Source organism: Populus alba, chromosome 18 (genome assembly GCF_005239225.2).
Source record: "Populus alba chromosome 18, ASM523922v2, whole genome shotgun sequence".
NCBI classification, from domain to species: Eukaryota; Viridiplantae; Streptophyta; class Magnoliopsida; order Malpighiales; family Salicaceae; genus Populus; species Populus alba.
Genome location: NC_133301.1, coordinates 7,436,014 through 7,462,681, shown reverse-complemented (window position 1 = coordinate 7,462,681; position 26,668 = coordinate 7,436,014). Strand labels below are relative to the sequence as shown.

Here is a 26,668-nt window from a genome sequence, read left to right as displayed (position 1 = left end):
AAGAAAACAAATTTTATTTTTTATTACTCAATCAATACTGAATATCGCAACTCTCTTTGGTTTGGTTGTTTCTATAATAGTAAAAACATCATAAATAAAGCTAAGAGAGTTCTAAATTAAAAAAAAAAAGTTTTAATTTATACACTTGGATATTTGTGTTAGGATTGAATTCCTCTCGTCTCACTCCCAGTATAATCAACTATAGTTTTTTAAAAAAATCATGAGGAAAAGGAGTTAAGAAGAGCTTAAAATATAATCAAAGTCATGCAGCACACAATCAGTTTAGAAATTTGTTGAGATAGACTTCACATCAAGTTGGAGACCTTGATTTTGTGTTATCAGTATAGGAATTTGTTGAGACATTAAAGCTAGCAGCAGAAGCCATGATCTTTAAGCCTATCATGTCCACATATGAGATTTCGCAGATACAAATATAAAAGTAAAGTTGTTCTGGTTTATGAACGTACGGATGTATCCTTTTTTCGATTTTAATGGCAAAAGTATCTCCGAATCGACTTCTATACTTTAAGAATAAATCCTTCAATGAATGGAGTTTAAGTATGATATCCAAATGATTAAGTAATTATTATTGCTTCTTTAGAGTACTAATGCCTAAAGGCAAATGTTATTGGAATTATATTGTGAAAGGCTATGAAAAGACAGTAGATATGTCTTTCCATTGTTCTTACAGTCACAATATTTTATTCTCTAAGAACTTATTGGAAAATCATCTTCTCCATCAGAGCTGGGCATGGTTGATATTGTAAGCATCAGAATCATCAAGCTTCAGCTTAGCTAGTTCGCTGATATCATATGGATGAGCATGCTTTTGTGACAGACTTTTATATGCTCTTTTTCCAAAGGCCCAAGCTTTAGCTTCAGTAAAATGGGCTCCATCCCAGTACACATAGTCACTCCTGTTGCTACATGGCACGGAGAGAGATGTACATGGGACTGAACCAGATGCTACCTCGCAACAGCTCTGACGGGTATGTGTAAAACCTGCAAGCAAGAAAAAATAATTTTGGTCTCACAAAAAAGTCGTCTTCAGCCGTGAGAGAGAGAGAGCAAGGGAGGGAGGGGATTCGTACCTGTATTTGTCTGATCATCAGAATCAATTTCATAAGAGTTTATGTAGGTAAACACAGCATCAGCATGCTTTTCATTAAGTTTATGTAGCAGTGTTGGAAGCTTGTCGTTGAAAATTTGAACATCACTGTTGAACTTTTCTACACATGAAGAAGATGCATCTACGTCATTGGGATGTTTTTGTATGTTGTGCGGCATACATCCCACCCGAATAAGTCCGAACACAGCTATCTTTCTTGCTCCTGAGCAATACAGTTTCTGGCAGCAAGGGAAAAAAAAACGGAATGAAGTGGGGGTCTTTGTTAGTTTCCAATCGCGTCAAACATTAATTGTTGTTTTACAAGAGACTTTAAGTAGGACTAACCTCCAGCTGAGTTTCATAATTTTCAATGAGAAGTTGAGCAAATTCTTCAGGAGTATATAACTGGCTGCTATTGTAGTCGTCCAAGAAATAATTGTTGAGGTAGTCGTTATGGCCCATATCAGACACATAGATGCATTGGCTCAAGTACTTCCTAGCAACTTCCTCGCTTCCCAAGATCTTGGAAATTCGTGAAACCGTGATATTGTGATTAAATAACTGAGCATTCATCGTAAATAGTTCTCCCTTCACATACACAAAAGAAACATATGAATAGTTAGCGTTGCCAAACCATACAAGATTACGCAAAAATTCATACGGAATAATACAAGGTTTTAGTTATGAGAGGCATATGATCAGTAATCACCGCAAGAGAGCCAGTAGAATCAAGGATGCCAGCTCCATTTGATCCATAATTTACACCATCTAGAAAATTAGTGCAACCTCCGACACCAAAATCCGTAATGTAACTGTCGAAACCTAATTGCTCAGCTGAAACAAAAGAATAATAATTAAGATCATAACTGCCCGCATTACTAAACTCGGTTATGTTCAGACCGTTGTAAATTTATGTTTCAAGGTATATGTAAATTATGTAAATTATGTAAATTTACATAAGAAGAGGAGAGAAAACGATCACAACTTCAAGAAACAAAAGAAGAAACCTAATCATCCTTCTTCTAATAAATTATGTAAATTTCAGCAACAAAAACATTAGTACAAGACTTAGCAAGATTTCTAATTGTAATTTAATAAAACGATCACAACTATCTAGTGAGAACATATTTATTTTATATGTTAAAGAAAACTAAAACACTATATTTTGTATTATAAGAGAGGAGAGAAAACTGCAGACCAATGGTGTCAGCTATGTTGAGACCATTGCTGCACCTTCCTGAAGCCCCAGTATCAAAGTCTATCCCATAAGGAAGGTAATTAACTTTAGCTGATTTGTCAAGGTAGTTATTGTTTCCGTTATCAAAGAGAGAATCCCCAAAGACAAAGTAGCAAGGAACTTGAGGTACGGCCTTTCCATAAGTCCAGTGTTGCCAGTTTGACACCAGCAACACCGCAGACAGCACCCACAATGCCTTAAGCCCACTTTCCATTGACAAATGAAATGAAAGAAGGAAACAGAAACAATAAATATAGAAAGAAGAAGTGCGTAGCTAGGGAAGAGTGGTTTGAAGTAGAACGAACCAGGCCTATTTATAGAGTGGAGATCTAGCTATCCAGTGCATCTTGTAAGCGTGTTCTGTTGTAAGCCACCTGTTTTTTGTAATCTAATTAGTTTACAATACCTTATAGATCTTATTTTTTAATTCAACGTAACAGTAAGTATCCTTAAATCTTTTCACGTGTTGTATTTCTTAGAATTGTGTGGTTTCTTAGGAGTTTCCTTTCTCCTTCTATATTCTCTCTACTCACTTTTATCATTTTTGCTTCTTTCCTAGAAGGCTAGCTTACTAGCCTTGTTTAGCTTTCTTAATGCAATAATTTTGAACGATTTTTTCTTTTTGAGTTCTATGAGCAAGATAAGTTGTTTGTTTGTTTTCCAAAAATATTTTCATCTCGAGTAACATCATCTAAAATAATATAAATATCTAAATACTTATTTCATTTTTTTTTAAGTTCCAATGTGTCACTTTCAAAATTGATTTAATACATTCTTGCTCTGTTGTGACTATAGCACACTTTGTTTACAAAGTTTTAAAATAAAGGTCATAGCTTTTATGCACTCCTCTAGATTTTAGACTATCCTAGCCAAGCTAGTTAGTGTTATTTCTAGTTCTATTTATAAAAAGGCTCTTGAAAATAGCCTTGCATCTCTTCCCACTTATTGATGGAGTTAGATGAGTGGGCAAAGCAATGTACATAATATGTATCAAGGCAATCTTTAAGAAATAGAGCTTGTAGTTCGTTCTATGCACCATGTATATGTTAAATAAATATTATTGTCAAAATAATTCAGATCAAACAGAAAAAGAAGACTAGAATTCTCAATAATCAGTTTATTATGAGTGCTTAGAGTTAACCTAAATACAAAGAAATTGTATATATGTTAAATTAAAAATACTATTCTACCCTTAATAAATAAGATTATATAAATATTATTTAACATCTCCTCTTAAACTCACGATGCGATAGCTACAAGCATAGAGAGTTTGCCAACTAAAAAACAAAAACAAGAAATGAAATGCGTCTTGGTAAAGAAATTTGTAATCTGCAAGGAAGAAAAAACAAAAAGCAAAGTAATGGTGTCATGCTTGAGATGATGACGAGTAAGATGACAATCGTTCTCAATATGCTTAGTTTGCTCATGAAAAACCGAGTCGTTAGCAATTTAAATAGAATTCTGGTTGTCATAATACATAGGAGTAGGATGAGAAAAGAAAACTCCTATATCAATAAGTAACCAACATAACCAAACAATCTCTTTGGTAGTAGATGTCATGGCACGATATCTGCTTCGATTGATGATTGAGAAACAATAGATTATTTCTTGCTCTTCCAAGAAATAAGAGAATCACCTAAAAAGATACAGAACTTGGTAATAGACTTGCAATAGGTGGGATCACTACTATGATTACCATCATAGTATGTACGCAACTCAATGGAAGAGGTGAATGAAAGTAAAAAACTCTGAAAAACAGTTCATCAAAGATATTGTAAAATACGAAGAACAACTGCCCAGTGGACAGTAGTAGGAGAAACAACAAACTGACTTACAGCATGAATAACATATGCAATATCTAGACGAGTAATGGTGAGATATACCAAGCTCCCAACAATAATATTGTATAAAGTAGGATCTACTAAAGGTAAACCATCAGAAGAATAGTACCTTGCTTTAACTTCAATAAGAGTGTTTATAGTCTTGTTATCAGTAAGTCTAGCCCATTCAAGAATATCTGCAACATATTTCAATTGAGAAAGAAGGTAACCTCTAGGTGAGTAAGCTACCTCAATACTCAGGAAATATCGAAGAGAACCCAAATCCTTCATTACAAACTATCTAGCCAGCTCTGTCTTTAAAACTGAGACACCGTCAATGTCATCACCAATAATAATCATGTCATCAACATATAAAGATAGAATGATATGATCGACATCAGTGCACTTAATAAAAAGAGCAGAATCATGACTACCAGAAATAAATCCAAGAGATGAGATCAGAACAAAAAATTTCTCAAGCCAAGGTGCTTGTTTGAGATCATATAACGCTTTCTTGAGCTTACAAACATACCCAGAGTCATGTGAAACACTAGGAGGAGGCGCCATATAAATTTCTTCTTGAAGATCTCAATTCAAGAAGGCATTTTTAACATCAAGTTGTGAGATATGCCATTAACGAACTGAAGCTACAACAATAAGAGTACGAATAATAATCATTTTTGCAACAGGAGAAAATGTCTCCTCAAAATCCATACCATACTGTTGAGAGTATCCTTTTCCAATCAACCTAGCTTTTTATCGCTTAATAGACCCATCAGAATTAGTCTTGATCTTATATACCCAACAACACTTTTACCAGGAGGTAGAGGAGCGAATCCCAAGTATTTTTCTTATGTAAAGCAGAAAGTTCCTAATCCATAGCTTGCTGCCAAAAAGGATCAAGAATTGCCTCTTTATAGGAAGATTGCCTCTTTATAGGAAGAGGGCTCAGAGAGACAATGAACAAAAGCTAAAAAGAAAGTAAATGATAAAGAATAACAAGAATAAACAAAATCTGGTAGTTTTATGGACTTACGTGTAACAATCCATATTGTTATATTCTTAATTTATTTCTTTTATCTTCTTACATGAACCTAGTAACTTCGTTTAATTGGTTTTATTAGATCTTCAACCTTGCATAGTCCAACCTATATATTTTTAGGCAATTATACTTATCAAATTTTACAGGTCATCCAAACATGGATACCTTTTACGAATCAAACCTTATCGATCATTTCCAGGTGTCTCAACATGGATGCCATTAGCAAAAGCTATCTTTATAATTCATTTCCCGACATCCCTATCATGGATGCCATTAGCCGAAGCTAATGTTATATTTCATTTCCCAGCATCCCTATCATGGATGCTATTAGCCAAAGCTAATCTCATTAACACACCATACTTTATTTATTTTGAACATAATATTATTGTAATTGCATTCATCAAGGAAATTTTAAATTGCATAAGCATTAAGGAGAGGGAAACCATGCACATGCTTCACTTGCCTCTTGACTTCCTCCAATAGAAGATCCAATCCTGGTCGATCGCTCCTCCTGATTCACAAAGAAGTCTTTGGTCATGATTCCTTCAAGCTAAATGTTATAGGCAATCCATATTCATTCATTATACATATGTTACTGTCTATGCATGTTCATTTCCTCATCTTAATGTACATATACATATCAAGTGTATTTCTTTGGAGTTAGTATATCACGTTCAAGTGTTTGCACGACTCAGTTTTGCATCAACGAGCTTTCAGTATCTATGACTTGGGTTTGCGTCAACAAAATTTCAGTATCTATTTTCGTCTAGACCTTTTTATATGTTTGTTTTGAATGTTGACATATACATCTCCCATGATTCGGAAGAATTAATTTCAACATGAATCAATAGTGTGCCCAAAATCACTCGTCTTCTACAAATATGTAAATTTGTCTTGTCTGTAATTTGCAACATGGCCAGTTTGTAATTTTTAGTCTCTAAATGGAATTCTAGATCTTCGATTCATATGGGGCCAAATCCTATTGAAATTTAACATCCTTAAGTACAACTTTCTTATACGAGGTTGCCTAAAATTCTATTGTTCCGCTATTCTAAAATTAGTTAGAAGTCAGGAAGTGAAATCTGTCCTGTTACAAACAACTTGTCCACTAAATGGTAGTTTGCCTATATATGAAGTTCTATAATTCCAATTGAGGCAAGACCAGGTCCCAATGTTAGCTAAATCATTTCTCTACAACTTGTTTATGAAACATTACGACAATTTCTATCATCTTCTATGTCTAACAATAGTTTTAATTCTGAGAACCAAAACTGCCCTGTTACGGACAATTTGACCTCTTAATGGTATTTTTCCCATATCTAGAGTTATACAACTCCACTTGAGGCAATAATAGTGCCAAATGTTAGCTAACTCATTCCTCTACATCTTTCATATAAAACGTTACAATAATTTCTATCATCTTCTATGTCTAATAGTAGTTTTAATTATGAGAACCAAATTGTCCTGTTACGGATAGTTTGACCTCTTGATGGTATTTTACCCATATCTAGAGTTATACAACTCCAATTGAGGCAAGACCAGTGCCAAATGTTAGCTAACTCATTCCTCTACATCTTTCATATAAAACATTATAGCAATTTCTATCATCTTCTATGTCCAATTTGTGTTGGTATTTCCATCATCAAATTGCCTAGATTTGAATTCATGGATTTAAACACTAATAAAAAATTTTCTATGCATATTTTCATCTTTATAGGATTCCATCACGTATAAACTCTATTAGGAACTAGCAATTGAAGCTCATTCCTTATCAAGACATCAAATCTTTCTTCTTTTTTTTTTTTTTTTTTTTGATTTTCATGATAACATGATTCATACAACTTTAAGCACCAACATAAATCATATAAGTGCAAATCAAGAGATATGAAAAAAAGTAAAAAAAAAAAATAATTTCAGTTACTGTACACTTCATCATCATTATATTAGTATAATACCATTGGAGACTCCCCATTCCCTCATATTTTTTTTTTCTTTTGGCTGAATGGTAAGGGTTTCCTAACAACTCCAACCTTCATCAATCCTAGTTAAAAATGTTGTGTTCCTAAACTATTTATGCTCTAGAGTATGTATTTGCATTGATTTTTCATTTACCCTAATTAAATTCAAGCATCCTAAATCACTTCATTTGGGGCTTTCTTCTCATACAACCTAACACCTCCGATGACAAGTTCCAAGAGTAAAGGATTACTCTTACCTCATGAATTTGGAAGAATTTTGAGGGAGTACTTGGGTGATATTATTCTCCTCCCTTTCAATTTTCCTTCTTCTCTTTTTATTTTTTGTTTCAGCCGGTTCCATCTCTCTTTCTCTACTTCAAATTCTTGATTTTTCACCTTACAATTATTCTTCTTTCACTCTTGAGCTAGGTAAGGGGAATATGCAAAGTATTTCTGTTTTGAAATTAAAATGGGGAAGAGTTGTTCTTTATGGTTTCCGCTAGCTTTTATGGAGAAGAAAAGTCTCCATCTTACTCTCTCACATGTATTTATACCCCTTTCTAATTGGGACTTGGCTTTGTTTGGCTATTGTCTTATTAATTCCTAGAATTTCTTCCTCTCTTTTTATACACTTTACTTCCTTTATCTTGTAATTTGTTTTAGTCCCACACTTTAATAGTTAGATTGACTTCCTAGTTTATTTTTTTTACTTATTTTAACCTTGCTCCATAAATATTGATTTTTTTTTCTAATTAATTTCAACTTGGGGTTTACATACGAATGCGTATGAATTGAAGTAATAGAGGTGGATCCACAATCTCAGACGAAGCTTGGGGGGCTATAAATGAGAATGGAGATTCAGGTGTGCCAGAGAGTAAAGTGTCAGTACCTGTAGGATGATGAGTACAAATTGGTCGAACATGAGAAATGGTATTTGAGGTACTAGGAACCTGTGATGATATATTATCAAAATCCTTTAAAAAAGGATTGATATGAATAATATTAGGTCTAGTTAAGTTATGAGTAGTAGATGGAATATAAAATAAAGGTATATGCTTGAGAAAGATAACATGATGAGACACATAAAATTTTTGAGTTATTGGATCAAAACAACGATACCCCTTTTTACCTTCACCATAACCCAAAAAGAAACAAATAGTAGAATAAGAGAACAACTTACTGCATTTTGCATGAGGACAAAGAACAAAATAAGTACAACAAAAAACTCTAAAGGAGGAATAATCAGGGACATGTCCATATAACTTTTCAAAAGGAGACAAACCTGAACTATGAGAAGATGAGATTGTATTAATCAAACTTACAGAAGTAAGGATAACTTCTCCCCAAAACTTATTAGGAACAGAAGCAGACAACAAGAGAGAACGAGCAGTTTTGACAATGTGCCTATGTTTTCTTTCAGCAACACCATTTTGCTTACGAGTATATGTACATGAAGTTTGGTGAATGCTTTCCATCTAAGGTAAGCAATTGATAATATTTATTAAAAGTTTATTCTCCACCCAAATCACACCTAAAGCATTTGATTACAATAGAATGTTGAGTTTTAATAAGAGCTCGAAAGGCTGTATATATCTCATAGAATTCATAACGATGTTTCATTAGATAAACCCAACAATAATGAGTATGATCATCAATAAATGAAACATAATATCGAGACTGTCCATTTGTGGCAATAGGAGAAGGTCCCCATACATCATAATGAATCAAATCAAATGGTGAAGAAGAAATAGAAATACTTTGATTAAAAGGTAAAGCGGAAAATTTTGCCAGTTTACATCCACTACAATCAGAAATATCATAAGTTTTTAAATTTCCTAAAGCTCCTGTGAATGCCAAAAATATTAAACGAGAAGACGAAACATGACCTAGACAAGAATGCCATAAATAAAAACTAGAAGATGAAGGACTCAAATGAAAGGAAGAGAAATCAATAGTAGTAGTAGTAGTAGCAGTAGCAACGACAACTGACACTTTTAACTCATTCAAAATATGTAGTCCATTCTCTCTATGGCTTGTTCCAATCAGCTTTTGAGACTACTGATCTTGTACATGATAAAAAGAACCAGAAAATATGACTAAATAATCACCAGAATTATATATTTGACCAATATAAGCAAGATTTAATTTGAGTTTTGGAATAAAATAAATATTAGGGAGAGACAATTAAGGTGTGACAACAAAACCAACACCTATTAAGGGCATGAGAATGCCATCGGCAGTCATAACAGGAATGAAGGATGAAAGGGACACATGGGTAAAAGATGAAGAATTTGGAGACATATGATGGGAAGCACCAAAATCCAAGACCCATTCAGAATGTGGCATACCTGATGAGTTATGAGGCAACTAACCTATAAAAGAAGAAGCAGACATTGCTTGTGGCTGTAAGGAGAGAAAATTATGAAATTGCTTAGTAGACTACTAAGATTTGTGATAGAGCTTGATGAAGCTACTGCTGTAGTATTGTGGTGCGATGGTTTATAAACCTGAAGTAGTCTATGAGCATTAGATTGTGACTGGTTGCCATGCTTCCAAGCTTGACTCTGTTGTTTCAACTTGGGACACTAAGCCTTCAAATGACCTTTTTGCTTACAAAAACTGCACTTATCGAAGCCAACCCTTATGTAAGGCTTATTCTGATGATTAAAGAATGGATTAGAGGGTATTGCTAGTACATAAGGATTTGAAGCAGAAAAAATTCTCTTTTTAGAATAAAACTGAAGGCGTATTTCTTCAGCCAATAATAACTCACTGACAACAAAGTCAATAGAAGACAGTGGAGAATGATGCAAAATTGAGCCTCTAAGTCCTTCAAAATCACTCTAAAGTGCTGTTAAAAACTGTACCAATCATTACTACTCTCTGCGCTCAATATAGGCACCATATGCCTTTAATTCTGTCAATTCTGTAAGAGCCAATTGATCCCAAAGATCTATCATAGCAAAATACAACTCTTGAATACTCATATTCTTCTGATTAAGAGCTCGTATGTTATTCTCTAATTGATACTATTTTGCAAAATTTGATTGCGTGAATAACCTTTGTAGATGATCCTAAACCTCCTTTGCTATCTCATACTTTGCTAACTGTATACCTATCGAATGCTCAATAGAATTGTTGATCCAAGTAATGATCTTTGCAATGTTTGCTTCCCATGTATCTATCAAAACAACATTCCCTTTCTCAGTATTCTTAGGTATCATATAAGTTCCACTAATATACCCCCATATCTTTTTACCTTTAAGAAAATTTCTCATTACATAACTCCAATACGAATAATTCTTTCCATCCAACCTCACACTCATAGAATGAAGCAAATCATCTCTTTCGGTAGCTATAATTAACAAACAAGAACTAGAATGCAAAAGCAGCGAAAGACAAAGTACTAGATTGCAGAAACTGAACATATATTATAGATACTCAACAAAATATCTTCTTGAAATTACACGATTACTCCAAAACAACACAAATTACAAAAGGTGAAATACCAAAACAATTACAGAGACATAACATAAATACCAAATTGTAGAAGTTGAAGGAAAGACGAAATACCAGATTTTGCAAAAGCAGAAGACAAAATATCACTCCAAATATTTTTTGAGATTAAGCCTCGTTTCATAAAACTAGCTCTGATACCATGTTAAAATAATTCAGATCAAACAGAAAAAGAAGGCTAGAATTCTCAATAATTAGTTTATTATGAGTGCTTAGAGTTAACCTAAATACAAAGAAATTATATATATATATATATATATATATATATATATATATATATTAACTTAAAGTACTATTCTACTTTTAATAAATAAGAGTAAATAAATATTATTTAACAATATATTACTAGCACCATCATACCCCTAACCTTGTATATTGAGGATATGCAAGTTATATCAAGCGAGCACATCGAGAATTTCTTTTTTATGTTTTTGGTTTAAATACTGTGTATGTTAAGATGATATTTTAGATGATGGTTTCTCAAAATTTTTAGGAGAGATTTGGCATTCAATTCGCAGCTGATATTTGACATGAGTTATAAATAAAGCATTGCAACTAAAGTTCAAATTTGTTAGTAGCTAAAATCTAATTTCTATTAGAAGTTTTAGTTTTTATTATTGTTGTGTGCAGACCCTGAGTGTCCTTTTGATTAACCAAGCAAGGAATGAGATTTATTATATAATTAAAGTGTAGATTGAATTCAACAGAAACATATGACATTCAATTCACTATTAGAAAATCGATAAATACAAACGGAAATACCGAGATAATATTTTTATCGGTAAATTTTCGACGGTTTTTACCGACGGAAATATACCCTCGGTATATACCGAGGGAATTACAGTGGGAAAAAAATAATTTAAACAAAAAAAAACAATGACGTGTCAGTTTTTACCAACGGAATGACCGATGGAATAAATTCCGTCAGTAATTCCGTTGGTAAAATGTTAACATTGTTCATCATGTCACTTACAAACGGAATCACCAACGAAAAATTTCATTGGTACTTTCTAGAGAGCTACGGAATTATTCACTTCCCAATTGCATTGTTAATTACTGTTTTTTAAAGACAAAATCACCGACTGATTAAAAAGTCGTTGGTGTTATTTGGCGGGTTTCTAAAAAATTTTGATTAAATTAAAAATTTAAATTAAATATTACAGATGGAATCACCGAAAGATTGAAAAGCCACAGTGATATTTAGCGGTTTCTGAAATTTTTTTGATTTAATTAAAAATTTAAATTAAATATTATCGATATAATATTTAAAAATATTAATATTTAATTATTCATTGGTAAAATCATTGGTAAAACACCTCAATAAAAAGTTTGGAATCCCTAATTTCACAACAAACAAGGCTCCTTTCTTCTTCTTCTTCTTCCCCATATGTAAAAAACATCAATATCCATTTCTTTCTCTTCTCTTCTCTTCTCTCCTTAACTCATTCTCTTCTTCTCCATGCTCAAGTTTGCATTTTTTCTACTTTTTTCTTCTTCTTAGGTTTTTTTAATTAATATACTTTATGTTTTTTTTTTTTCTCTTCATAGCTTCACTTGCAACTACATTAAGGTAAGATTTTATTCCTTCTTTTTTTGTGTTTTTTTTTCACTATATTTGTTTTTTTATTTTGTTTTTATTTTTTTTTGTTCTTAATAATTGTATGAATGTTGTTGTAGGATTTTTTTCCCCATATGAGATCAATTTTTAGTTGATTTATTTATAGGATTTTTAAATTTTTAGCAATTGCAACTTTATTTTTTTCATATGAATTTTTTTAGTTGAATTTATTTTTTCTTGTTATTTATTTGTTGCAAATTTGTTTGAGTTGATTTTGTTTTTTTTTTTTTTCAAGTGTTTTGAGTATTATAGTGTGTTGATTTATATTAATTTAATTATTTTATAGTTTTGTAAAATAGATTTTTTTAAAAATATTTTTAAATAATTACTGACGGAATTACATACAAACTTACCGGGAGAAATACCGACGGAATGAAGCGGATAATTTTTTCATCAGTAAAATAAGTTTTTTATTAACAACGGACTTACTGACGAACAAAAAATTACCGATAAAGGATTCACCAACAGAGCATTTTCTTCGGTAATTTTATTGGTAAATTAATTACCAATGTAATGATAGTGCAAATACCAACGAAAAATTCTGTTAATAAATATAAAGATTATGATAATATTTCTTCTTTTAAATTAATAAGTCATAATATAATGATTAAGCTCCTATATTAACAATTAAAAAGGTCAGATAGGCTTCTGGTTTAGGCCTTTATACTTTGTTTAGAATTTTTTTTTTATGGGATATTTTTTTATTCTTACTCTTTTATAAAAAAAATTATAAAACACTTGATAAAAAATTAAAAAAAACAAAGATGTGGTTTTGTATGTCTTTTAACATACAAAAATTAAATTACCAATTGAGGTTTGACAAATTAACATCTTCAGGCCTGCCTTGCATCCAGCTGTTAATTTCCTTTACCTAAATAAGAGGGCACATGCAGCATTGTGCGGTTCAGCTTTTCTCAGGCCTTAATTATAAGTGGCGTTTATCAATCATTTATAAGGCGTCAGGGCCCACATGAAACACACCATACTAAAATATCTTGGAACGAACTTATCAATCATTTATAACGCTAAAAGGATTTGACGCCGGCATGAAGGCACCATTATTAAGCCCGACCTAGCCCAGTGAGTTAATTTGGGATTTGGTTGACCTAGTAACTAAATCGATCGGAGTTTAATAAAAGACCAGTTATGACAACAGTCTTGTCAAACCCGGAGGATCCAGCTGGTTGACCTGGGACCCGGGCAAACTCGGATGAAACCTTTTTTTTTTTTTTTAAGATGTAGGATTTGAAACCTATTAGTATATATACTCTATATTTCCAAGAAAAAAGTTATATTTTTTCAATGTGGGATAAAACAACCTTTTGGTTTAAATATTTCAATTTAAAAGGATAACATAGTATCTTTTTAATGTGGGATTTGAAGCACCTTCATATATATACTATGTGTTCCCATGAAAAAAGTTATGTTTTTTCAATGTGGGATTTGAAAACCCATTAGTATATATACTCTATGTTTCCCAAGAAAAAAATCATGTTTTTTCAATGTGGGATAAAAAATCTTTTAGTTTAAATACTTCAACTTAAAATGATAACATAGTATTTTTTTCAATGTGGGATTTAAACCCCTTTCATATATATACTCTATATTTCCATGAAAAAAGTTATGGTTTTTCATTGTGGGATTTTGAAATTTATACTCTATGTTCTCAAGAAAAAAATCATGTTTTTTCAATGTAGGATAAAAAATCTTTTAATTTAAATACTTTAACTTAAAAAGATAACATAATATTTTTTCAATATGGGATTTAAAGCCCTTTCATATATATACTCTATGTAATAGCCATGCATGGCATTAACACATACTGTGCAGATTTAATATCACCCATGCATACTGTACAGCCAACCATGCACAGTGCCCACGGGATACACACCATGCAGCCACTGTAACAAACCTTGTAGCCATTGTAACAAACCCAGCATACAATTATATCAGCAAATCTGTTAGCTTATGATTAGGAAATCTGTTAGACAAATATCCAGCTATGTATATATATACCTACAGGATGAATACGAAAGATAGCTTTTCATCAATACAAATTCTATAGCTCGATATGGTATCAGAGCAGTAAAATTTACTCTCGTCCTTTTTTTTCTCTTCTTCTCGTCATTTCTTCTCAAGCTTCCAATTATGCCTGTCAACACCACTTTACTTAACACAAATGAATCCCACGGCACATTGATTACCATCAATGTAGCAGCCCAAACACCAGTAAAACTCACCTCTACAAATTATCTAGCATGGAAGCTTCAATTCCAGACTCTATTCATAGGATATGATCTCAATGGATTTATTGATGGATCACATCCCTGCCCAGCCTCATCCATACCAGGAACAACTACACCTAATCCAGCATAGAATCTGTGGATTAGACAGGATCAACTACTCCTCAATGCCATTCTTGGTTCGTTATCACCCATAATCATGGCCTTCATAGCTCAAGCACAAACATCAAAGGAAGCTTGGACAATATTAGCTAATACATATGCTAAACCATCACGTGGCAGGATCAAGCAAGTTAAAAGCCAATTCAGACAACTCACTAAAGGATCCCTGGGTGTTTCTGAATTTCTACAAACCATCAAAGCCAGAGCAGATGAGCTTGCCATTCTTGGAGCACCTGTTGACATTGAAGACCTATCCGAACGAATTCTAGAAGGACTTGGCTCTGAATATACAGAGCTAGCCAGGGCAGTCCAAGCTAGAGATACTCCAATCTCCTTTGATGAGCTACATGAAAAACTTCTCAATTTTGAAGCCTCCATCCACAACACAGCTCAACCTCACTTTCCTGCTTCTGCACACCTAGCCAACCGTGCCTTTTCTGGTTCACGTCCCCTGCCACATTCCAACTATTCATCTAACAGAAACACTGGCTGGCGCCCAACCAACACATATAATCCTCGTCTTTCTCAACCTTTCTCACCTGGCCCTCACAACTCTCGTCCACCTTAGAAACCATACTTTGGCTTTTGTCAAATCTGCAGAATCCAGGGACATACTGCTAAATATTGTCCATCCTATAAACTCATAACCATTGCCACTCCAACCAACAACAACTTAGGACTCCTGAAAACACCATGGCCACCGAAGGCGCATTGTGCTACCACTTCTTCACACAACAATCCATGGCTGTTAGATAGCGGTGCATCTCATCATGTTACATCTGATCTCAACAACTTATCCCTTCATACTCCATATCATGGGGCAGACGACATTATGATTGGTGATGGAACAAATCTTCCAATCACACACACTGGTTCTACATCTCTACTTCACTCAAATCACAAGTTTTCATTAACTGATGTTCTCTGTGTTCCCAACATCACCAAAAACTTAATCTCTATTTCTAAATTCTGCATCTCCAACAATGCTTCAGTTGAATTCTTACCATTTTTCTTTCTTATCAAGGATCTTCACACAGGCGCCACGCTTCTGAAGGGTCAAGCTAAAGATGGTGTATATGAGTGGCCACCCTCTGCACCACTGGTTGCATTCTCCAGCATCAAAACCACCTCATTCAACTGGCATCACCGATTAGGCCACCCTGCTCTTCCTATCTTAAAACACATTATCTCCAAACATGCACTTGATTTAGCAACCTCTAGTATGCTGCAATTTTCCTGTAATGCATGTAACTGCAATAAGAGTCATAAAATTTCCTTTTCCACATCCACTCTTACCTCCACCCGCCCCCTCCAAATTGTTTTTTCTGATGTATGGACATCTCCCATTCACTCATCTGATAGGTTCAAATACTATGTCATCTTCATTGATCATTTTACAAAATACATCTGGTTTTATCCATTAACCCATAAATCACAAGTAAAAGATGTATTCCTTCGGTTCAAAGCTTTAACAGAGAAGCACTTCCAGCAACAAATCCACACCTTGTATTCTGATAATGGTGGAGAATACATTGCACTAGCTAACTCTCTTGCACTTCATGGTATCTCTCACCTCACTACTCCCCCTCACACACCTGAACACAATGGCTTCTCTGAAAGAAGACACCTTCACATTGTGGAAACCGGCTTAACTCTCCTCACTCATGCTTCCATTCCTTTACATTTTTGGCCCCAAGCTTTTGCTACTGCTGTTTACTTAATTAACAGAATGCCAACACCGACCTTAAATCTATGCTCTCCATATGAAAAACTGTTTAGCTCCTCTCCCAATTACTCCAAACTTAAAGTATTTGGGTGCCTCTGCTACCCTGGCTTCGTCCATATACTTCCCACAAATTAGAACCTCGGTCTAAACCATGCGTCTTCTTTGGTTACTCCTTAACACAAAGTGCATATCTTTGTTATGATCCATCAACATTCAAAGTTTTTGTTTCACGTCATGTTAAGTTTGTAGAATCCATTTATCCTTTTTCCTCCACTTGTTCCCAAGATGCACGTCCTGACTCCTCCACTGTCACTACATGGATTCCTCAGCCCATTCCAATCAGCAGTATCACTCCAGCACTCATATCACCATCTGCAGGTTGCCCTCACCAGCACCACCACAGTGAAGGTCCCTCAGTTCCCTCACCCGCATCTGACTCATCTGTGATCAACACATCCCATACTCCCACTCAATCTTCTTCCATTTCCCTCCCTGATGACCAACACCCTGCTCCTGGACCCAATCATCCCATGCAAACAAGAGCCAAGAACAACATTCACAAACCCCTTCACAAACTAAATCTTAATACCATGCTATCCAAACACTCTGATCTTGAACCAACCACCTCAGCACAAGCTCTTAAAGATCCCAAATGGCGTCAAGCCATGTCAGAAGAATTCAATGCTCTTATTCAGAATGGCACTTGGCAACTTATTCCTGCCAGCTCCAACCAGAATGTTGTGGGCTGTAAATGGATTTATCGCATTAAACGACATTCTAATGGATCTATTGACAGGTACAAGGCTCGTTTGGTAGCAAAAGGGTTCCATCAACGCCCTGGGCTCGACTACTGTGACACCTTCAGTCCGGTCATCAAACCAACCACCATCAAACTTGTGCTCAGCCTCGCCATCAGTTCTGGATGGACATTACGCCAGCTTGATGTAAATAACGCATTTCTCCAAGGTACACTCACTGAACATGTGTATATGCATCAGCCACCTGGCTTCATTGACAAGGACTTTCCCTCCCATGTCTGCAAGCTTCACAAGGCCATCTATGGCCTCAAACAGGCTCCTCGTGCCTGGTTTCATGAACTCCGGTTGTTTCTTCTTCAGTCAGGGTTCCACAATTCCCATGCAGACACGTCCTTATTTGTTCTTCGACTTGGCCACAATCTTGTTTACTTACTTGTCTACGTTGATGATCTCATTGTTACTGGAGATGATATCAACTTGGTCAATCGGTTTATCACTCTACTAGCTCACAGATTCTCCCTTAAAGATCTTGGTCCCCTGTCTTATTTCCTTGGGATTGAATTTCTTCCCACCAGGCAAGGTTTTCTATTATCTCAGCGTCAATACTTACTTGATCTCCTCACTCGCACCAACATGACTGCAGCAAAATCTGTCTTCACTCCACTCCCATCAGGCACATCAATATCCTTACATTCTGGTGAACTCTTACCTGATCCAATATAATATCGTTCTGTTGTAGGCAACCTCCAATACCTTCTCCTCACCAGACTTGACATTGCATATGCAGTGAATAAACTCTCTCAGTTTATGCACCAACCGACGACTGATCACTGGGCACTGGTCAAACGCCTCCTGCGTTATCTATGTGGCACTCCTGACCTTGGTCTCCATCTCTACTGTGATTCTTCTTCATCCCTGCATGCTTTCTCTGAGGCATTACATGCCTACTCCGATGCTGATTGGGCAGGCGACCCCGACCATTTCTCATCTACAGGAGCATATATCATCTACCTTGGTCGCAATCCCATCTCCTGGAGCTCTAGAAAACAGAAAACAATTGCCCGATCTTCGACTGAGGCCGAATACAGGTCTGTCGCCAACACTGCTGCAGAGCTAAATTGGGTATCCTCTCTGCTATGTGATCTTGGTCTTCCATTGCCAACATGTCCAGTCATTTACTGTGACAATATAGGTGCCACTCAATTATGCTCCAATCCTGTTTTTCACTCCAGGATGAAGCACGTTGCTATCGACTTTCACTTCATCCGTGATCAAGTGCAAAAAGGGACTCTGCGTGTTGCCCACGTATCCTCCACAGATCAGCTTGCTGATCTATTGACAAAATCGCTTCCTAGAGTTCGGTTTCTACTTCTTCGTGACAAGATTGGTCTCTCCTCCCGAGCTCCATCTTGAGGGGGGATAATAGCCATGCATGGCATTAACACATACTGTGCAGATTTAATATCACCCATGCATACTGTACAGCCAACCATGCACAGTGCCCACGGGATACACACCATGCAGCCACTGTAACAAACCTTGCAGCCATTGTAACAAACCCAGCATACAATTATATCAGCAAATCTGTTAGCTTATGATTAGGAAATCTGTTAGACAAATATCCAGCTATGTATATATATACCTACAGGATGAATACAAAAGATAGCTTTTCATCAATACAAATTCTATAGCTCGATACTATGTTCCAAGGAAAAAGTTATGTTTTTTCAATGTTGGATAAAAAAAATTTTTAGTTTAAATATTTCAACTTAAAATGATAACATAGTATCTTTTCAATGCTGGATAAAAAAAAATTTTAGTTTAAATATTTCAACTTAAAATGATAACATAGTATCTTTTCAATGTGGGATTTAAAGCCCCTTTCATATATATACTCTATATTTCCATGAAAAAAGTTATGGTTTTTCAATGTGGGATTTGAAATCTATACTCTATGTTCTCAAGAAAAAAATCATGTTTTTTCAATGTAGGATAAAAAAATCTTTTAATTTAAATACTTTAATTTAAAAAAATAACATAATATTTTTCCAATATGGGATTTAAAGCCCTTTCATATATATACTCTATGTTCCAAGGAAAAAGTTATGTTTTTCAATGTTGGATTAAAAAAAAATTTAGTTTAAATATTTCAACTTAAAAGCTTAATATAATATCTTTTTAATGTGGACAAAAAACTTTTTGAAATATTTTTTTAAACTTTATTATTTATAATATGTATAATCTATATTTACATGGATTGTTTTATATGAAATATTAAATGTTTAATTTTTTTTAAAATTTTTCCGGGTTGACCCAAGTTGACCCATGAAACCCGGGACCCAATCCCTTGGCTAGGTCAACCCCGAGCCAGGTTTAATAACTATGATGAAGGGTTGACGAGTTAAATAATTAATTTTTTTATTATTGAAATGTGCAGAATTTTTGTGTGCAGAATTTTTTCGAAGTTCTCATGTCCTTATATTTTTAATTAATTTTTCATTGCAAAACCAAATAATAATATATTTTTCATGAATAAATAATAGCTGAAATAAAGTTGACAACAAAAAAATATTTTGTTTTTAAAAAATTCATAACAGAATCTTCTATTTTCTTGCTTATTTTTATTATCCAAATTAAACATTAAAAAAAATTTCAACTCATTTTTATATATATTTAAATATTAAAAAGTAATTTATTTTTTTGAAAATATTTTTTTTTATATATAAAATTCATCTGCCAAAACTTAATGTTCGATTTAAGAAAATAAAAAGAGACAGGTAAAAAACATGAATTTTTTAAAATGGTTGTTATGTGATATAATTATAAACTCTCATTAGTGCATTTTATAATGTGATAAAATGGTTTGCATACATGGTGACAAACATTTTCCATTACAAAATGATGAACCTTGTTACATTTTGACGTTATCTACTATTACTCTTTAATAAATTGATTTTTTCTTTCAAGATATTAATTATCAATATGTCTTGGTTATGTATTCACAATTAATAACTCGATATTAATTAATTTATATAAATGTCAATCTATTAACCAGCAGATTTCTTGTATAGCAATACTTAGTTTTTATACTTTGAAAAGGTAAAATCCTTTTTTAACATCTTCAAGATACGATGAAATAAAATAAAATAAAATATAAAATATAACTTCAAAAATTCAAATAATATCTTATTATTATAAATAAGATTAAAATAACTTCATTCGTTCAAATTAGCATGGTAATACATAATGCTTTATTAATTATTAATTATTGATATTAACTAAGATAAAAAAAGAAAAAAAATTACAAAGTATATCAATGGTGGAGCCAGAGTTTTTTAAATGAGGGGATAAATTAATAACAAATACTATATTATGTAGATATGTGTTAGAAATCAATTCAAAACATATATAGTAATTTATATAAAGTAAAATTAATTTTAAATACTTTAAAATGAAAAAACTTACATTTTTAATTGTTCTATTTGAGTTTTCATATTTTAAAAATCGCTTCATAAAACTTACATATCTATATGTATATAATAAGTATGTTGATTAAATTATACTTAATAATTTATAAGACATATAATTGAGGAATAATGCATAGTGTCTGTTATAAGAGAAACAATACTTGAAAAACATGCTTTCTACTTAATATTTTACTTACAAACAAATCATGTGAAAAATATTAAATTTTAATAATTTATTTTACCAATGTAAGAGATGCCAATAATAGTGGTTTTACATGAAATATTAATTTATTCCTTTATAATAAGAAAATAAAACAATTCAATTGATTAAAATTAGAAAATTTAAATATTTATTTTGAACATATTCATATAAAAACCTTAAATTATCATAAATTCTGATATTTTTTAATAATTAATTATAAAAAAATAAAAATAAAATTAAATAATAAAACAAATAAAAAAGATAAGGGGAATTTATATAAAATATAAAGTAAAAAACCAAAAAAGTTAATTACTTGAAGAGAAATGAACGAGCTGGACACACACACATACACACATGCATATATATATAGAAATTTGCATAGTTAGGATAAGAAAAAGAAAGAAAAAGAAAGAGCTGCAATAATAACTTTTCTATATAAACAATTCACTAAATTGTTTATATTAATATTTTAATATAAAAATATTCTAAAAAAAAAATTAAGGGGCAATTAACTCCTTTGATTCCCATATGGCTTCGCCACTGATCCTTATTATCAGAGCTCCGACGTCTTGCTACGCTGCAAACACACTACCAAAAATCATAGTTTGAAAAAAAAAATAATATAAGGTGTTCAATACAAAGAAAAACGGCTATGGAATTTAATATTTTGATTTTGATTTTTTAAGAGAAATTTTATTCATTGGCTGTATACACATAATTATAAGTGGCGTTTATCAATCACATTTATGACGTGGAAACGAATTGACGCCACATATTTATATCTCTACGTCTTTTTAGAAAGCTCCGTCAATCTTGGCAATTACTCGCTATTTCTTCAGGCCTGTCACTGCTGTTAATGTCATAGTGCGGTTCAGCTTTTCTCGAATCTTAATTTTCACAATATCTTGTATGAATTTTGCCTCGTGTCCACAGAAAGGAAATAAATAAATAAATTAGAAAACCCACATGTAAAACGAAATGGTTTGTCACTGCTGTTAATGTCATAGTGCGGTTCAGCTTTTCTCGAACCTTAATTTTCACAATATCTTGTATGAATTTTGCCTCGTGTCCACAGAAAGGAAATAAATAAATAAATTAGAAAACCCACGTGTAAAACGAAATGGTTTGTCACTGCTGTTAATATCATAGTGCGGTTCAGCTTTTCTCGAACCTTCATTTTTCACAATATCTTGTATGAATTTGCCTCGTGTTCACAGAAAGGAAATAAATAAATAATTAGAAAACCCACGTGTAAAACGAAATGGTTTGTCACTGCTGTTAATATCATAGTGCGGTTCAGCTTTTCTCGAACCTTCATTTTCACAATATCTTGTATGAATTTTGCCTCGTGTTCACAGAAAGGAAATAAATAAATAAATTAGAAAACCCACATGTAAAACGAAATGGTTTGTCACTGCTTCATTGCTCTTCTTTATCTCTTTTGTCACTGCTTGATTTCTTATCCCATTTGCCTTTGCAGTTTTCCATTTCTCTTGCCATGTTGAAGTTTAATTTTCCCAAGGAAAGCCCACACAGTTGAACTCAATTGTCAGCAACCTAGCTGTTAGTGCTTTGAAGTCCTAAAAGCGAAAGATCAATCCTTTGCTTTAGGGCTGTCCCAGTCTCCGTACTATAGATAATTATTGAACAAAAGTTTTTTGAAAATTATCAATTGGAGTGCTATAAATTTAAAAAATTACTGGAAGATTACATGATTGTTAATTTTCAGGATCTCAGAGATTAGTTGAGGTGAGTTTAAACTGCCCAGATACCCACGCATTACAATTTTTTTTTTATTAATCTGGTTGTTTTTTGTAATCGCAAAGTCAACTGGTTATATCAAAATCAAACTTTTCATAATAATTTAGTATTTTTGTTCATTATAAATGTCGCACGTGTGCGGCTCGCTCATAATCGAATTTTGTGAAAATATATGTCCTACTTTAAATCTAAAAATGCATGTAAATCTATTCTATATCTATTTGGCAAATATGGGGAGACAAGAAATTCTTGTCGTTTATTGATGGAATGAGAGTCGCCACCTAGTATTTTGGTCACTAGGAACCCTACTGTCTCAGAGATCAGGTACGGGGACTGGTTGCGTAAAGGGAAGAGGGTATTAGCACCCCAAATACGCCTTACCTAAGGTAAGCTCAGCATTGTTTGACTGTCTGATAAAAGCTAAGGTGTTATTGTATTCTAATCTTAGTTGCTTGGAGAATCTATTTATGGTTCAAAGAAAAAGTCCTCCTCAATAAAGGAGGTCTATTTGGGTATCTTATCAGGTAAAATCATAATCGTTTATCTAACATCTATATAAAAACTATATTTTAATATCAGGAATACATTTTAGTATAAATTCGCGCGAATCCCAAATACTAAAAAAAACAAAAAAAAGATTTTTAGAATTTTTGAAATATTGCCCCTAGTTTCTCGTGGTTCTAACAAAAAACTTGTTGGTTAAAGCCAAAATGCATGCAATACAATATATTTTTTTGAAATTTCTTTTGTTGTATGAAAATATGATGCGATCATTTTCTTTATTTTGGAGAGACTAGGCCCGTATGCATTAAAACAAAAAAAAATATATATATATATATATATATATATATATATCTGTGTGTGCGTGTGTGGTTTTTTTTTTTTGATGTCTAGACGAAAAAGCGGTATTTTTAAGTACTGGATTTGTATCTTTACGGTATAAAAATACAAACGAATATTAAGTCATTTTCGATAAAAATATGCAGGAAATCAACAATATTTTTTTCAAGGTTTTTTGATTTTCAGAATTTTTTGAAAGCAAAAACATTTTTTATTTTTAAAATTTTTTTTGTTATGTTTTTTGACGAAAACCGGGCCGCCATATTTTTCATATATATATATATATATATATATATATATATATATATATATATATATATATGCAATATATTGCATAATATGATATATGTCATGCATGCATTCTTACCTGGTGTTAAAATAGGGGTCCCATCATCTTCTTCTATTTCATGCAAACTCTCTCTTGACATGAGCTTTGCTTTTGAAGTCGTATGCTGGATTCATTTCTCGTGTTGCCTCTTTTTACCTATCATATCTTTGAGAAGAAATCTTCGACTTTTTACAAGTAGCTTTTTTTTTTTTTTTTTTTCCAAAATGTGTGACTTGTTCAATGCCTTCTTTGTCATGCTTTTGTCAAATGCTTCAACTTATCTTTTTCAAATCTACGGGCTCTCATCCCGTTTTAAAATCACGTAAAACTTTTCATGAAATATCTTTTATTGCCTCCAGTGCAGGGTTGTGATCCTAGTCCGGGTTTTTATAAAGAAACAGAAATAACATTCTGGCTCAAAATCGGGATCACCACCAACGATAACTCTTTAAAGAGTGAAAGGATAAAAAATTGCACATTGTTAATGTTGTAACCCATTTTTAAGCTTTTGGCTAAGGGAACTCGCCAGATGGGATTTCAGAAGGAGGGCTGTAAAGACAAAGTCTTACGAGATCGATCAAAAGCTTCGGTTCTCGTACCAGATCAGTTTTTCGGTTTATCTTTATAAAAACTTACTGCACAAAACCCCTGCTCCGTAAGCATTATAAAAAGGGGGCATCTGTTCGTAACCCATTTTTGCAGTACACCACCATAAATAAAATAATAATAATAAATAATAATAATTAAAAATCTAACAGTGATTCTCCCGCATGCTGCTAGAGCCCCCGCACCACATGATTGGAAAATAGCACAGCATGCCCCTTTACAAAAACCGCCCTGACAGCAGGCCGCTCCCCTGCTCCCCAGGCATAACAGCAGGCCGCTCCCCTGCTCCTCATGCGCAACAGCAGCCCGCTCCCTTCTAGCCTATAAATACTGCTCTTAACACCAGCAGTAAGGGCGGGCTTTTTTTGGAACGAGAGATGAGAGAGGCGAGAACACAGGGAAACAAAAGAGAGAGAAGGAAAACAGAGGGAAGAGAAAGAACTATAACCTCTCTCTTTTCTCTTTATCCCCACCGTTTGAAATAATACTGCCACCGCCCACCTTGCTCTTAGAACCGCCGCTTGGAAGAAGAAGCAGAGAAGCAAGGTGACTAGACAAAGAGAAGAAATAACACAGAAGCAGCAGAGAAGAGGAAGGCCGGCCACCAGTTGCCATTGCCATCTCAGTCAACAACAGCCCTGTGAAAAGCGGAAGGAAGAAACGAAAACAGAGGAGAACAAAGTTGAAGAGAAAAACACACAGAAGAAGAGGAAGAAGGGCTGGCCACCATCCAGGCCACTTCCCAGGCTGCCACCACCAGCATCTCCATGAAGCTGTTGAAGAAAGAGAAGAACCTTGTTGATAGAGGGAGCAAAGGAAATAAAGAGAAGAAGCAGCCGCCAAAAAAAAAGTAAGGAAGAGGAAGAGAGAGTCGCCTCAGCAACACCACCGCCAAACCAGCCTTGCATTATAATTAGAGGATATTTTCAAATTTTGTTGAGCCATGAAATTTTGTTTGGATAAAGAAGAAATCCTTAAAGGACGAATATCCAAAAATATTATTGGAGTAATATAAATCCGCACACATCCTTGAAAGAAGCCTTGATTATAATCGAGGATATTTCTAATTTTGTCTCCATGGTTTACGAGCCGTGAAAGTATGAAATACTAAGGCAAAAAGAGGCTTTTAAAGCGCTCTGAATTTCCTTAGATTTCTAAATCTTGGTCCCTTTTTCTTTGTGATTTACGAGTCGCAAACTCTTGAAATACTAAGGGAAAAATGAGCTTTCAAAGCACATGGAATCTCCTTGGATTTCTATCCAAATAAATTTTATTTGAATCAAACCTAGGAAAATTGATGGGATTAGAAAATACCAACACCATAGCAATTATAGAGCAAACCAAACACCAAACAGTTTACCTTAGGTAGGGCGTACTAGGGGTGCTAATACCTTCCCTTTACGCAACCAGTCCCTTACCCTAGAATCTCTGAAAGACCAGTTAGGTTTTCTAGTGATCAAAATACTAGGTGGCGACTCCAAAGAACCAAATCAAGCAAAAACTAAATGAAAAAAATCGCCATCGAATGCCCCGCGCCGTGAGCGATTTTTTTTTTGGACGTGCAACAGTTAGGATTGATAAACTCTATTTTTATCTTGAAAGAAATTTACAGGTGATTTATCAATTCATTATGGTATCCAGAGGTATGGTTGTACTTTCAGGGGTAGCTTTTTTTTTTTGTCATCTTTGACCGATTTATGATATTTTCTTTTATAACCACTCAACCTTGTTTAAAAAAGTGGCATTATCTCATCATTTATTTAAAGAAAATAAAAGCAAAAAAAAGCAATGACAAAAGCATGCTAAGGCAAATAAAGTCGGTTTACATTTTTGAAAACTATGGAACTTTCTGTGGTCACCCCGTTCTGGAACTTCTCACCCTAAGCCAACTTGCGCACAAAGGTCTTGGCAGAGACTTATTCTAGTGTGTGGACAGTCAGCCGTGGCAATGCTTCATCTTCCTTCCCCACCTGTGTTTCCTTGTCATCTCCTTCGATCTCACCTTCTTCATTATTAACAATTCTTGACCAAGGTTTTCCAACCCTTTATCCACTATTACTTGCATTATGACTAGGCAATGGTTTTGAATTGATGTTGGGTGTGTCTTCAAATAACACCCATCCTATCTTGATGAGCTCCAACAACCTTTTCTTGAAAGCGTAGCACGTTTCAAGACCATGCCCGGGGATACTAGCATGGTACTCATAAGTCAACTCGGGCTTGTACCAGATGAGGAATGGTGGTTGTAGTGGTAATGTGGGGATATGAGCTATTTG

At 33.8% G+C, this 26,668-nt stretch overlaps 1 protein-coding gene across 1 annotated transcript; it reads right to left on the bottom strand.

Moving 5' to 3' along the window:
* Positions 1–572: 572 nt before the first annotated feature.
* On the bottom strand, positions 573–2,641 carry LOC118044414 (GDSL esterase/lipase At5g45670). Its single transcript, XM_035052683.2, has 5 exons — positions 2,307–2,641; positions 1,818–1,942; positions 1,454–1,696; positions 1,092–1,347; positions 573–1,002 (listed from the first exon to the last, which is right to left on the bottom strand). Exons 1-5 carry the CDS (start codon positions 2,557–2,559, stop codon positions 740–742), a joined length of 1,140 nt encoding a protein of 379 aa, XP_034908574.1. The 5' UTR covers positions 2,560–2,641; the 3' UTR covers positions 573–739.
* Between the last annotated feature and the right edge of the window lie 24,027 nt (positions 2,642–26,668).

Excerpts from the sequence above, each read along its gene's own strand:
- LOC118044414 (XM_035052683.2), bottom strand. The coding sequence starts at position 2,559 with ATGGAAAGTGGGCTTAAGGCATTGTGGGTGCTGTCTGCGGTGTTGCTG. Across the intron at positions 1,697-1,817 it reads ATTCTACTGGCTCTCTTGCG|GGAGAACTATTTACGATGAA; the intron begins GTGATTACTGAT and ends GTGTATGTGAAG. Across the intron at positions 1,348-1,453 it reads ATTATGAAACTCAGCTGGAG|AAACTGTATTGCTCAGGAGC; the intron begins GTTAGTCCTACT and ends CCTTGCTGCCAG.